The following is a 15952-nucleotide window of genomic DNA, read 5'->3' on the forward strand; positions in this document are numbered from 1 at the left end:
TGATGAGGGAGGAAATCATCCAAAGCTTGAAACTGAACTCAAATGTGTTGTGGCAAGAACTCTGTGAAACATTTATGCAAGAATGTCGCCACAAAGCACTATATTGTCAAATGAATGATACAGGTGGTAATTTCATAAATAAAGCATCTCAGATAAGATTAATAGAGAAATAAAGTATTATCAGTGATTATATTGATTTAATGATGAAATTCTCCTCTACTGCATTGATGAAAAACTTCCACATTTGCAGTCATACTTCAAATAATTTAACAAGCTTACGACTGTACTATGTTACTGAAATGATACACTGTAATTTGTGATTCTAGGATATATTAAAGAAGCAAATGCTATGTTATTTTTTGTTTACATAAACAGGCAAATAACTTAGAGTATGACAGAGGAATGACAGGTTGGAAAATCTGTTGCCCACAAGCTTCTAGCACCTCTATTATGTTTTGAGCCTGAGGACTGTGTATAGCAGATGTGAGATACTTTAGTGACATCTGGTAGATTGTTTGCTACCATGAAGGTAAGTTCCATTGCAGACTTGTGGTGTGCATCTAGAAATAGAGCTTAAGTGAATTCATTGCACCATATAACGACCAATTTATATGTCTTTCTTATGTAAAACCTAAAATAGATTGTGCATATGATCTTGTAAATACCTGATTGCTTGTTTTTGTTGCAACTGTGAGGAATTTAATGCTGGGTTTTGTTATTCATGTAGAAACTTATTTTAATGTTATATATTTTGAATTGTGTACCAGTTTTATAGTAGGCTCTTCTGATAAAGGGACTGCTGAAACATTTTGTATTTTTTGTATCTGTTGATAACAATTGAGTTATTTCATTTCTGTTTGCTTCTTTTTTGTATTATTGAGCAGATGGTCAGTTGTAGATGGGAAATCTCTATTATTTGTACATATTTGTGTGATTAATTTAATTTCATCCAAAAGATCTCTTGTGCCATTGTAATGTTTGCTGCCATATTTATCATACTTTTGTATGCACCTTAAAAAAAAAGATATCATTTTTTAGGACAATTTTTCATTCTTATTTTGTTTGATTACAAACCACAATATTTCGTCTTACAAAGCACCGCACCTGAGCAACACAATAGCTGTAACAGAACACATGTTAAATTGTCATTACTCTGTTGTATATTGGAGTGATGACAATTCTGCAAAAATTGCACTTTTATATTGGTTCTCATATAGAATGAAACAGGCTAGATTTACTAATTATTTGGAACACACGCTAAACTGCAGTCTCTTGCATAACTGCCAAGTTGATTCTCAAGTTAAGGAAAGACAAGTGCATTGTATGTTGAACAGCAACCTGTGTAACAAAGCTCAAAGGTGCTCTAACCAACTTTCTTTTAGTTATTATTTTACTTCACACTTGTCCAAAATAATATGATACTTTTGGTGATATTTACCAGAAAAAGGATATTTGTTTCCTGTTCTTTGTTGTTAATAACATTTTGTTTGTTTCAGCTAATCTTGGTGTTCATATTCGCATAAATCATTCAACAGAAAACTTAATCCCGTGCACAGTTTGCAACCATGTGTCTGTGTCTGAAGCAGCAGCTAGAGAACATGAGAAAATTCATTCAGGTTTGTCTTTTATTTGAAACTGCTTGAGGATATTATATGGAGAAATTGTTTTGATTTTAGCTTTTTGTAAGTGAAAAGTGTTTTTGTTATTTTGTGGATAGAAAAAAAAAGTGCAACAAAATGCGTTGTTGAGTGTGACAAGGAACTGAAAATATCAAAAGGAATTTTGAAGATGAACATTCATTTGTCAGAGAGAAGTAATGAGCAGTGGGACTGCCAGACACTGTGTAGATTTGCATTGACATATTTACATCACTTACTTCTGTCCTAGACCTCATGTCATCTTTACTTTTGTAATGTATTGTATTTTCCATCTGCATTAGCTTTCTCTTATTTACCACCCATATCTTTCCCTGTTTCCTTTTTGCCTTTGTTTTGCACATATATTACCGTCTCTGGCCAGCATGGTCTCAGTGGACTTTTGTGGCTCCCTGTAGCACTGCTCATGACACTTCAACTGTAGCACACGCTATCTGCCAACTGATAGATCATACTTAAACATTACCTAAGTAGAAAATTACTGTATTTTACTTCAAAATCGATGCACCCTTCCTCTACACAGTGTTCCCATCATCATTTCATGTCAGTCTCCTATTTTCCTGCTAGCAGCAATTGGTAATGCACAAACTTATGTCATCAAATCACAGACCATCTTACAGCCCAAGTTCCCAAACTTTTTGTTACCAAAGTTCCATTTATAACCCTCTAATGCTTTCATATGTCCATTTCCAACACCTATTTCACGTTTTCATTTCATTTCTTTACTTTCCCCTCGTAAAATACCCTTTCATTTTTACGTCCAGTATTCCTCTATAAATTACTCATCACTCACTGGCATCATTTACATTTCTTTCCTCCTCCCTAGTGACATCCTATCCCAAATGAGATCTTGCTCCATTTGTCTGCACTAATTCAGAAAAGCATCCTTTTTCCCAACTAAAAGGTAGTCCCTCACCCTGTTCCGTAAATGCTGCCTAAGCTTGAAATTACCTTCTCCCTCTCCCCAAAATGAACTAACAAACAAATTCAACCATGTAGATGTCACATTTCTGTTAAAAGGATTGTTTGGCAGAATATAGTTGGATAGGTTTGTGTATGTACTTATGTATGTGGCTTGGAAAAGAATTTGTCCAAAAGCTAGTGAAGCTTTCAGTCTTATGTGCCTGTCAAAACCTCAGTGCCTCTACTATTTGGCTTAATAACCTCCACATATAAATTATTTTCATTCCATTTCATTCCATTCCACAGTATTCAGATTGTCAGAAACTTAGGATAACATTTCTCATAATGTATTTTTTGTGACATATTTCACATTCTTGACCATCTTCTTGCTATTGGTCTCTGGAACAAACACAATATTTAATCTAATCTATCAATACAAATAGACTACTTGTGTCGGTTTTGTGCTGGTCCAGTTTCCTCTCTTGTGCCTGTATTTCCAGTTTCACCTGTACACTTGACAATATACCTGGATGTTTGTAAGTATCAAATAGCAGTCCTTTAAGAAAGAAATGCAGTGTCATGGAATGAATTTGAAATATTCTTTTTTCAGAACTTTGTGAAAGTGCAGCCATTCCACACTTATGATTAATGAACAGATAGGTTCAAGTATTAAGTCCTCTTTAAGAGCATTGCTAGTTAGCATTATTAGTTAAGGCATAGCAATTCAGTTAATTGGTCTCAGTCCATGTGTTGGTCAGTCACTCAGTCAGCCTTATATCTTACTGTAGATATCTTAGACTTGCTTAGCGCCCGCTGCTTCTCTCATATAGATTGTCTGGCCTGCAGATATTTTTTGTATTTATTTAACTGAATTTTTCTATTGTTCACAAACTGCAACACCTTCTAAGCTTTTCATGCTAATTAAGACTATATAATCATGGTTTTTTTCTGAATGTAGTTCTGACCTAAAAGTGATTCTTGTACGTGGAGTCCAAAGTTTTTGTTTATCATGTGTTTTGTGTTCTTGTGGAGATATATCCGTAGCAACTTCATCCCATAACAATATTCCTTTATATCTAACTGGGAAGTGAAATATCAATTTTTATAAGTTTAGCTTTAAACTTTCTCTAATGTAACAAAATATTGTCTTAAAAATGTTCATCGCCTCAGGGGTTGAATTTCTAGAGACATTGAAATGTGTTTTTTCTTATTTCTGAGAAGTCAAATACCAGTTGTTATAGATGTAGCCTTAAAAATCCTTTATTAGTTTTGTAGTAATTATTTACTCTGTGTTGTAAGCCCTTAGTGGTTGAATTTCCAAAAATGCTGAAACGCGTATTTTTTTATTTTCTGACTGAGAAACCAAATGTCAGTTTTTGTAGTTCTAGCTTCAAAATTCCCTAATTAGTGACATACTTTCAAAAAGTCTTTCATCCCCTATTTCAGCTCCTTAGGAATGGAATTTCAGACAATCCCTTCTTAAACAATGCCTACAGTTTAAGATCCAGACTCTCTCGAAACTTCGTGTTTCTGTCCTTAGCAGTTTGTGTTGGACGATGATGAGTCAGTGACTCAGTCCAACTCTATTTCACCCCTTAGGGGCTGAATTTCCAAAAACAGTAAAACACATATTTCTGTACCTCTAATCGAGAAGCCAAACACTAGTTTTCAAAGATTTAGCTTTTAAAAGTGCTTTTGCAATGAAATATTTTCATCAAATGTATCAACCCCCCCCCCCCTCCCCCCGTCCCAGTGGCTTGAATTTCCAAAAGCAGTGACTTGCATATGTTTTATTTCTATCAGAGAAGGCAAATATAAAATTTCATAGATATAGCTTCAAAAATGCTTCCACAATGAAATATTTCCATAAAAACTTTCATCCCATCTTTCACCCCCATAAGGGCTGAATTTCTAAAAACAATGAGTCACAATTTTGTTTTTAATTTCTGAGATCAAAATTTAAATTTTTATAGATTTAGCTTTAAAATGCTTCCCTAATAAAATATTCTGATAACAATCCTCAACCCCTATTTCACCCCCAGAGGGGTTCAATTTCCAAAAACTCTGAAACACACATTTATTTATTTGTAAACAAGAAGTTAAATACCAGTGTTTATAGCTGTAGCTCTACAAATCCCTTATTAGTTCTTTAGTTATTATTTATTAAAAAAAGATAAAACTTTCACCCAGTATTTCACCCCCATAGGGTTACATTTGGAAAAATGCTGAAACACGCATTTCCTTATTTCTGACCGAGAAACCAAATACCAATTCTTGTAGGTCTAGCTTCAAAATTGCCTAAATAGTGACCTTTTTTTAAAAAAAATAAAAGACCTTCATTGCTTGTTTCAACCCAGAGTTCAAATTTTCAAAAATCCCTTGTTGAATGATGCCAGCATTAAAATATCCATGATCAGACAGTCAGTCAGTCACTCAAGACATTGCCTTTTATGTGTAGAGAATTCAGAGGTAATAAATAAATATTGATATTAGTAAATTCTGTCCAATGAGTACACCATTTTTAAGTTTACAAAATTATCCTCAGCTGTTTGTATATGTTCCCAGCCATCTTCAATTGTGGACACTAATGCTTGGATGTAAATGGTGTCCATAATAGATCCTACTTGTCATTATAAATCTCTGAGTGCATTTCTGAACACTAGGAAGAACACAAAAAAACGTATATTTTGCTGTGCAAAGGAAATTCAGGGTAAACCTTTCCACAAAAAATCCACCCCATTGCTTCATTCTGAATGCAAACAGCTATCTGTCGTTTCTATATGAACTGTACACACACACACACACACACACACACACACACACACACACAAAATGGGGGGGGGGGGGAGGGGGAGGGGGGGTGCAGGCAGCAGAAAAGTCATTTATACAACAGCATGATCTGCATTAATACTTCACAAGCAACAGTACAATGTAAAATTAGCCATTCCCTTTCCCACTCCATTTACATGTGGGTCACGGAGAATATGACTGTTTTTATATACCTTTGAAGTATTATAGTCTCTCTTATTTTCATGACTTATCCAAGATATACAAATAGAAGTGAAGAATTATATATAGTCTACATACATTATTGAGTGTCTAACTTTAGGCAGCAGCATTGAGAACAACATTCCATTCCTTCAACGAATTTAAATTGCATGAGCTTCTCTTTTATTCCTTCTCCTTTATTTCAGTTTGCAGTATTACCTTTGAGTATTTATACAGTGTGATAGGTTTCACAACTCAAGTTTGAAAATTATCTGTGCTAATTATGTTAGCTAAGCCTTGATCTCTGGGTAGACAGTACTCACAAGGAAACCTCCCCATCACACACTCCTCGGATTTACTGGTAAGGCGGCCCAGTGGACACCCCATCAAAAAACTGAACCCAGATCAAATATGAAAACAGGAAGAAGGTGCACTGAACTGTGAAAGATAGCAAAATAGAAACATTGAATGGCCCAATCTTAATAAGTGCAACATTAAATGAAATAGAAGAGCAATGTCATCATGATTAAGTGGTCATGGTGTTGGATTGCCAAGCACATGAGCCGGGTTCAGTCCTCCTTCATGCCATTTATTTATTTATTTATGTTTTCAACATTATGAACTGTCCATCTAGTCATTGAAATGTTTGTTCTCATTCTGTAGTCTTGCCAGTTGTCATTCTATGCATTGGTTTTAGAATATGAGTCACACACATTACTGTCACAAGTAAATGTGGTGAATAATGAGAGCAGGCGAGGTATCACATAGACGTCCCGCAGAAACAAAAACAACAAATAAATGGATGTGAACTATGTTACTGTGAAGAAATTCAAGAGTCAACACTTCCAACTGGAACATGACTTTAAAAGCATTAAAAACATATACTTTGACAGAGTATAGAGAAACTGTGTGATAGTAAAACGTAAAACTGTTGCAGATTATGTGGCAAACTGTTGTGTTTCCATCATTTCCTTGTGAGTCATCACGTTAACATTCATTCAAACGCCTAAATCGGGCAAGAAGGCTTATCTCAGTCACTAACCAGGTGTAGGAATTAGGTAAGTTGATAAGAGATTCCTGTCATGTGACACACATACTGTCACGAATGCCATGTATGAGACACCAGACATGTTTTCTGGTGGGACTCCGTTGACGTGTCACCTTGTAATCAAAGGGTTGCGGTTCCCATTTAGAAGTCACTTCCTTTCAGTTGCTAATAGAGTAGTTTTGCAGAATCAGCCTTCATTATAGGTCCCTTCCTTACACCTCACTATTGCAAATGGATATTACACCATGACACAAACACAAATCTGAATACAGTGAACAGTGAGGAAGGGGGGGAAAATGTGGCATGAGGAAGCTTTGAACATGGCATGTCCAGTTGGCTGTCCAATGTTGTGACCGCTTTACCATGATGAGGTGGCTCTGCCACTCTCATCTATGTTTCACTTCTTCTCCTTTGACTGTTGGCTGTTTCTATTTTGCTATTTTCTTTTTTTTTTGCTATCTTCTTCCTGTTTTCATGCTTGATCGGTGTTCAGTTTTTGATGGGTTGTCCACTGGGCCCTCTTGCCACTAAATCTGAGGGGAGTGCAAAGAGGAGTTTCCTTTGTCAGGAGGTTGTATTTATCAGAAAATAAATAAATAAATAAAACCAATTATGCTGTTCTATGGGTTGAAGCATTAATGTTGGATCCCTTAATTGTGTAGGTAGGCTAGACAACTCAAAAAGAGAAATAGTTATGCTGAAGCAAGATGTATTGGGAATTAGTGAAGTGCAGTGGCAGGACAAACAGGATTTCTGCTCAGGTAGGCACAGGGCTAGCAATACAAAATCAGATAGAGGTAATGCAGGACCGGGCCCAGGACCAGCTTAAGGCCCTAGAAAAATAAGTTGCCAGTTGGGGAATCAAGCTGAGAGGGTTGCCAGAGGGCTCACAGTTGTATTTCTGTACAGAACATATCATAATTAGTAGTGCCCACTTTGGGCACTGAGCTGAAAGGGGTGCCCAAGTGCAAGATTTGTGTATTGTGGGTATCAAAATTAGTAGTGAAAACAGACACAGGGGAAAATGTATGAGGGAAAAATTGGGGAGGGAGGTCATCAAATGATAAGTTACTTGTGTGGGAAAATGTTTTCAAACTGGCCCTGACTAGGCATAATAATGAATAAGAAAATAAGAATATGGCTAAGCTGCTGTGAACAACAGAGTTGTAAGGTTACTGATCTGGATCTCACCTCAGTAGTTGTGCTGCTTCTTTTCATTACCTGACTTCCTACTATAAGGTGGTTTAGTAATAAGGTGTTAAACTACAAATCTGACATTATATAGCTGAAATGGCTATTTTACCATACTTATTGACATCAGTGATATAATGATGATCAACCTTTTTAGACAGTTCATATATCATATACACCTATGCTACAATTGTTTCAACAGAATTACAGAATTTTTACAGTCGTCTTTTACTATCCAGTTCTGAATGACACATAACTTGATGATTGCTTTATTTACTTAGTCACTACATATGTTGTTGTTGTTGTTGTTGTTGTCTTCAGTCCTGAGACTGGTTTGATGCAGCTCTCCATGCTACTCTATCCTGTGCAAGCCGCTTCATCTCCCAGTACCTACTGCAACCTACATCCTTTTGAATCTGCTTAGTGTACTTATCTCTCGGTCTCCCTCTACGATTTTTACCCTCCACGCTGCCCTCCAACGCTAAATTTGTGATCCCTTGATGCCTCAAAACATGTCCTACCAACCGATCCCTTCTTCTAGTCAAGTTGTGCCACAAACTTCTCTTCTCCCCAATCCTATTCAATACCTCCTCATTAGTTACGTAACTTAGTACATGATTTTTCCATTTTAGTAACTAACTGCAGACTCATTTTAATACAGGTTACATGATGTTGGCAAAAAGGAATACAGACGTCTCAAAAATAAGATCGACAGGAAGTGCAAAATGGCTAAACAGGGATGGCTACAGGACAAATGTAAGGATGTAGAAGCTTATCTCACTAGGGGTAAGATAGATACTGCCTACAGGAAAATTAAAGAGAACTTTGGAGAGAAGAGAACCATGTGTATGAATATCAAGAGCTCAGATGGCAACCCAGTTCTATGCAAAGAAGGGAAGGCAGAAAGGTGGAAGGAGTATATAGAAGGTTTATACAAGGGTGATGTACTTGAGGACAATACTATGGAAATGGAAGATGATGTAGATGAAGACGAAATGGGAGATACGATACTGCGTGAAGAGTTTGACAGAGCACTGAAAGACCTGAGTCGAAACAAGGCCCCCGGAGTAGACAACATTCCTTTAGAACTACTGACGGCCTTGGGAGAGCCAGTCATGACAAAACTCTACCAGCTGGTGAGCAAGATGTATGAGACAGGCGAAATACCCTCAGACTTCAAGAAGAATATAATAATTCCAATCCCAAAGAAAGCAGGTGCTGACAGATGTGAAAATTACCGAACTATCAGTTTAATAAGTCACAGCTGCAAAATACTAACGCGAATTCACTACATATATGGACTGTTAACCCAAAATAACTTAGTACATGATTTTTCCATTTTAGTAACTAAGTGCAGACTCATTTTAATACAGGTTACATGATGTTGGCAAAATGAATGTGAAATACGGTACCAGCTAGTGACACAGAGATGTTGACAGTTTAGCTTTGAGTTGCTTACTTTAATACTGATTGCATGTTAATGCAAACTAGTGCCTCATTCCCTAGGAAGTACACGTTTCAATAGCTAATCGCAGGCTGACCTGGAGCATTATCCTGTGTGCTTACTTATAGATACATATAAAAATAAAAATCAGAGCAAAATCAGAGGATGAAAAATTATAATAACCAAAAGATCACATCCATTTGATTGTGACCTATATTATGAGAAAAAAGGAAAAATTATAGTTACTATTTTATGTAAATGACTGCTATTCCCACAGGGATTTACAAAGCCCACCAAAGATTACTAAAAATTAACATCCAAACCAAATAATTAGCAAACTAACAGATTCTCCTTGTGGAAGTAAATATTTTTAGAAGCAGGAGAATGCAAGCTGCATAACTGTTGTACTGAATTGTGGAAATAAGAAATATTTAAGATTCAAACATTCTGGAACAAGAACATCTTGAATAAGAATAACTTATTAAACAAGAATAAATTTTTATAGGCTATTTCTGAAAAAAGATAATGTGTGCTGAAAAGAGGAAAATAAGAGGTTTTAAATGAGCAAAACCACTTAACTAATAAACAGCTATTTACTCACAAAAAATTTCACTTCCACATATTTACTATGAAACTTAAGTTATGAATATTTCTTTAAAATTGTAGCCAGGTAAACTAACTATAATAATATTGTTAGTGACTGAGAAATTATACAAGGAATAATAATTCTCATTGAAAAGGGCATAAATAAGAAATTAGGTATTTTATATAACTGATGCATATGTTTTCACAACAAATGGGAGCAAATAAAGGAAAAATATTTTGATATCAGGAATGCTAAAAGAAGAAGTAATTTTGCTCCAGCTTGCTCTATTACATCACGAAGAAGTTATTGTAGTCAAGATATACTTCAAGCCAGCATTCACCATAGTAGTACAAGTTTACACGACAATTAGCCTCACAGGGGATGAAGGCAGTGAAGGAATGTATGATTTAATAAGATAAATTATTCATTTTGTACAAGGAGATGAGAATTTAATTGCAGTGGTACACTGGAATTTGATTATACAAAAAGGAAGAGAGAGAGAAATAGAAGGAGAACATGGACTGGTGGAATGAATGAAAGGGAAACCCAGCTGGTAGAATTTTACACAGAGCAAAATTTAGTAGATGGTTCAAGAATCATGAAAGAAGTCTGGATGTGTGAAAGACACGTGGAGGCACCAAGATGTTTCTTATAAATTATACACAGCTATCCCAAATATTTTGAAACTGGATTTTAAATTACAAAACACATTCAGGAGCAGATATGTACAATGACTATAATTTTTGGTTATGAATTGCAGATTAAATACTATTCAGAAAGATAAGAAATTACAAAGATGGAACCTGAACAATTCGAGAAAAACCTACAGGGCACTGAAAGGACTGATTGAAACAAAGGTAAGGATTGGCATAGAATACATATGGGTAGCACTGAGAGCTGAGTAAATGGAGGCTGCAGTGATTGAATAGACAAAAATACATTGCACAATGGAACACTGGGAATAACCAAGAGATTCTGAATTTAATTTATGAAAGGAGAAAATATAAATATTCAACAATTGAATCATGCTGAAGGTAACACAGACGTTTGAAAAATGAAACAGAAACTGAGATAAGTCAGAGCACTGAAAGACTTAATTCAACGCAAGGCACCTGGAGTTCTTAGCTTTCCATACAAATTGTTGAAATCTTAGGGAGAATTGATCACCACAAAATTGTTCAATCTGCCATGCAAGGTATATGAGAGTGACAATATAACCCCCTCCCCCCCTCCCCACAGTTTTTAGAAGGTTATCATAACCCTAATTCCAAGTAATCCTGGTGTGAAAATAACCAAACCATCAGTGTAATAAGTCAGGGTTGAAAAATATTAACACACATCACATAGGCTGATGAAAATTTTGTTTGGAAAACTTTTTTTACTTTTATTGCTGACCTTCATAGATTTTTATGAGCTGAATCCAAATCTAGCTTTAGTTTTTTTTTATCAGCCATAGTTTTTAAGCAATAAGCTTTTTATTATATAGTTTAAAAAGCCTATCCTACACGGTAAAGGGGAAATTAATGAAACCCTTTGTTACAAAATAAACATGGTTTGTATTTAGAGTAAGCTACTTAAAACAATGATATGTGTTAATAGAGGTTTCACTTGTCAGCTACAATTGGTTTGTATTTTCTTCCTCTTTTTTCTTTGAAGCTTCTTGTGTAGCTTTTTCTATGAGGAGTTGCTTGCTGGACTTCTCAGTGAAGTGTCCAACAGTAGTCCCCCATTATGTTGGTGTTCCAGTGGCCTTAGTGGCATTTTTCCATTACTTTAATGTCCTGGTGAAAACGCTCTCCTTGCCCCTCACTAACATCTCCCATATTGTCCAGGAAGTAATAAAGGTGACTGTTCAAAAAGTGAACTTTCAGGCTTATTAAACATCCTAAAGTTTTAAACTTCTTTAACATAGTAGCTATAATAGAAATATAATCTGGGTCTTTTTCATGTCCTAAGAACTTTGTAACGACTTGCTTGAATGATACCCATGCTTCTGTCTCATTTAAGGTAATTGCGGATGCAAAGTTAACATCGAACATCAATTTTCTAATGTCATGTCTGACAAAGACACCTTGTTTTAGTTTAGCTTCTGAAAGGTGTGGAAACTTTTGGCAGAGATACTTAAAACACGGTCCATCTTTAGGCAAAGCATTTACAAGCTGTTTCATTAGGCCTAACTTTATATGTAGAGGCAGTAGGAGTACATTTTCTGGATCTACAAGGTTTTTGCGTAGAATGTTCTTCTCACCAGGTTTTAAAGGCTCCATCACAGGCCAGTTCTTTCTGCACCAGTGTTGATCTGTAGCCCTACTGTCCCATTCACACATGAAACATGGAAACTCATTAAATCCACCTTGCTGTCTCAGGAGCATGTGTGTTACTTTTAGATCGCCACATATCATCCAACCATGAGCAGAATAGCCTATTTTATGTAGCACAATTTCTAGGTTTTTATAGCTTTCTTTCAAATGTGCAGAATGTCCAACAGGTATAGATGCATACATGTTAATTGTGTAATAAAACAGCCTTTAAACTAGTTTGGGATGAATCAATAAACAGCCTCCAATCTTCCTTTTTGTATTCCATACCAAACTCATTCATCAGACCAGGGATGTCTGAGCAGTACAATAAATCACCTTCTTGTTGAAAAACTTGTAAAATTGCTGCTCTCTCTTTCTATGCGAGTATAAGCTGGTTCCCACTGCCAGTAAGCTCTTTTCTTTTAAGCTAGATCCAAGCAATTCAGCTTTTTCCTTCATTAATCCCAGCTCCCCAACCAAATCATTAAGCTCAGTCTGAGTAAAGTATTTGGGCTCTAGACTTTCTGTATTACAATTGAATTCTTCATCATCTGGTTCATGTAAATCACATTGTACATCAGAAAATACTTCTGTTGGAATAGAATTTAAATCATCTGGTGGTTCAGGAACTGTCAAATCTACACAATGCCCTTCTGGTCAGATGATGGACGGTAGGTTAGGGTAGCTTATTACCTTTTTGTTTTTCAAATTATGACCAGTAATATCAACACTGCAAAAGTAGCAATCATCGGAATGATTTCCCTCCATATCATAGGGACAGCAAATCTAAAGACTTTTTTCTCCTTTTTGGACCATTTTCTCAGATCTGCAACACACACATAACATACCATATGTGGCACCCAAGATTTATCTTCATCACCAAGTTTCGATCTGTATGATAGATAAACCTCTTTCACAAAGTCTGTAGTGTTTCTTTGGCGTTTTTTTTTAAATCACAAATTCACCTCAAATATAACAAAAACGGTCAGTAGAGTTTTTACAATCACAGTTAGACATTGCACTTAGTACATGTACAGGGAACGGAAAAGTGAGGTTAGATTGACAGTAAACAAAACACCATCTATTAACACAAAAATAGAAACGACCTTTTTTTTTTGCCAGCAAATGTTTTTCAGGAGTGCTACCACTGTCATCTACATTCATTACACCTCCTTTTTAAATTATTTTAACTATATACAATGTGAAGAAATGGTGGGCGATACAGTTTTTTAAGTATCATATTTGGATTTTCCACCCTAAAAAATGTGAGAATAAGATATTTTCAGCAAAAAAAGTTTTAACATCGTTGGCCTGTGTTATTTACAGAAGAATGGAAAAACGTTATCTAGGGAAAGAACAAACTGGCCTCTGGAGAAATATGACAACACACAATGCAGTACTGACACTACAATTCAAATTCTGAGGGTAGCAGGGGTAAAATAAAGGGAATGACAGGTTATCTATAATTTGTACAAAAAGAAAGCCGCAATAAGAGCCAAAGGATGTGAAAGGTAGGAAGTTGTTGAGAGTGAAGTGAGACAGCTTTGGAGTCTACACCCCAGTGATTTTCAGTTTGTGTATTGATCGGGGGGAGGGGGGGGGGGGCACAAGAAATCTGAGTATGGAGCAAGTTCAGGGAGAAGGGGGATAAACTTTGAGGTTTGTCGATGCTCGACGCCATTGTTATTCTGTCAATGAGAGTAAAGAATCAGCTGAACAGAATGGATAGTGAAACTTCCTGGCAGATTAGAACCGTTTGCCGGACCGAGACTTGAACTCGAGACCTCTGCCTTTTGCGGGCAAGTGCTCTACCAACTGAGCTACCCAAGCACAACTCACAACACATTCTCACAGCTTCAATTCTGCCAGCACCTCGTCTCCTACCTTCCAGGAGTGCTAGTTCTACAGGTTCGCAGAAGAGCTTCTGTGAAGTTTGGAAGGTAGAAGATGAGGTACTGGCAGAATTGAAGCTGTGAGGACAGCTCGTGAGCCATGCTTGGGTATCTCAGTTGGTAGAGCACTTGCCCGCGAAAGGCAAAACTCTCGGGTTCGAGTCTCGGTTCAGCGCACAGTTTTAATGTGCCCGGGAGTTTTATATCAGCGCACACTCTGCTGCAGAGTGAAAATCTCATTCTGCAATGGATAGTATGTTGAAAAGAGGTCATCAGTTGAATATCAGCTCAAGTAAAATGACAGTAATGAAATGTAGTTGAATAAATTGATGCAAGGGAATTAGGTTAGGAAATGAGATACTGAAAGTAGTAGATGAGTTTTGCTTCTTGAGCAGCAAAATAACTGCTGATAGAGGGGATATGATTATTCACAATTGCAATAGCAAGAAAAACTTATCTGGAGAAGATAATATGTTAGCACCTAATGTAAATTAAAATTGTAGTAGGCTTCTGTGAAATTGTTTGTTCGAAGTGTTGCCTTATACAGAAGTGGAACAGTACAGACAAAAAGCAAATGAAGCTTTTTAAATGTGGTGCTAACAAAGAATGCTGAAGATTAAATGGGTAGATCAGACAAATTATGAAGATGTGTTGAACTGAATTTGAGAGAAAAGAAATTCTTGGCACAACGTGACTAAAAGAAGAGATTTGTTGCTAGGACACACGTGAGGCATCGAGGAATAGTCCAGTTTGGATGTCGAAGTAGACTGTAGGGACAGAATTTCTAGATGGAGACCTAGGCTTCAATACAGTAGCTTCAAGCTGATATTGGATGCAGTAATTATGCTGAGGTGGAAAGACTTTCACAGGATAGACTAACTTGGGAAACTACATCCAACCGGTCTTTGGACTAAAGACAACAGTAATCTTCCACAGTGTGTCACTATAGGATGAGTCAGTATACCATGAGAGATATAAATGGTCATTTGAAGCAAGAAGTGGATATAAACACATACTGTATTCCACATTTTTTATGAGATAGGACTCAATTATTTCTATTTTTATTTTGTTTGATTATTTTTACATAGTAGTGGATTTCTTTTTTTCTAATTCATTTTGTGAATATCATGGATGCCACAGAATCAAGCTATTGAATTCACAGTTGACTGTGTCGTGTGCCTATCTGAATGCAAACACTTTTAAATACATAAGTCTTTATCGTAAGGTCACAGTTGTAATGCACAAATAATTGCTAAACATTAATTTCCGCTAATGCAGAAGATGCAAATATGGTGTATGTTAGTGGCCCCTTTGGTGGTAGTTCTCCTTCTTTAGTTGAACAATACCATGAGCATTTCAGAATCTGCTGAATTCCTGACCATCATATTTTTTATGTAGTTTTCAGTTATTTTTTATGTATTTTTCAAACCCATTGCATGAAATTGGTTGCCTGGTCAAAGTGCGTTTCATGTGAATGAGTAGCTGAGCAAATGTGGTAGAAATGGCAACACATTCTGTGTTGTTCAGTGTGGTACTGTTATTGGCACCTAATGATTGCTGTGTGTGCCAGTGTTCAATGAATACATGCATGGAGGTCATTACATGGCAATAGCCTTTACCCATTGCACATGTGGCATGTGCAACGTGTTGGAGACAAAGCTGGTCAGCTTGAATGTTGCCATTAGTTACATGCTAGCCAAGACATGCTTGTGTTAATGCTATTTATGCAGAGTCTAGTCAATAATGCAGTCATTTATATCTGCCGGGCAACCTACATAGCATAATAGGAAAAAAAAAATACCAGATCCATATATCTATAATTTTGGGTGTAGTGTGACCTGTGATGTTGATCATCTGTGTTGTTTTACACACACACACACACACACACACACACACACACACACACACACACACACACACACACACACACACGTATCTCTAAATC

General features: G+C 36.4%; 1 protein-coding gene across 3 annotated transcripts in view; it reads left to right on the plus strand.

Moving 5' to 3' along the window:
- LOC126271857 (zinc finger protein 239-like) overlaps window positions 1-15952 on the plus strand; it is a 260845-nt gene that overhangs the window by 184005 nt on the left and 60888 nt on the right. For all 3 annotated transcript variants that reach the window (XM_049974191.1, XM_049974192.1, XM_049974193.1), the window contains exon 7: window positions 1497-1616. In XM_049974191.1, the coding sequence (XP_049830148.1) occupies window positions 1497-1616 (120 nt within the window). The remainder of the gene's footprint in view (window positions 1-1496; window positions 1617-15952) is intronic.

This window comes from Schistocerca gregaria, chromosome 5 (genome assembly GCF_023897955.1).
Source record: "Schistocerca gregaria isolate iqSchGreg1 chromosome 5, iqSchGreg1.2, whole genome shotgun sequence".
Taxonomy (NCBI): Eukaryota; Metazoa; Arthropoda; class Insecta; order Orthoptera; family Acrididae; genus Schistocerca; species Schistocerca gregaria.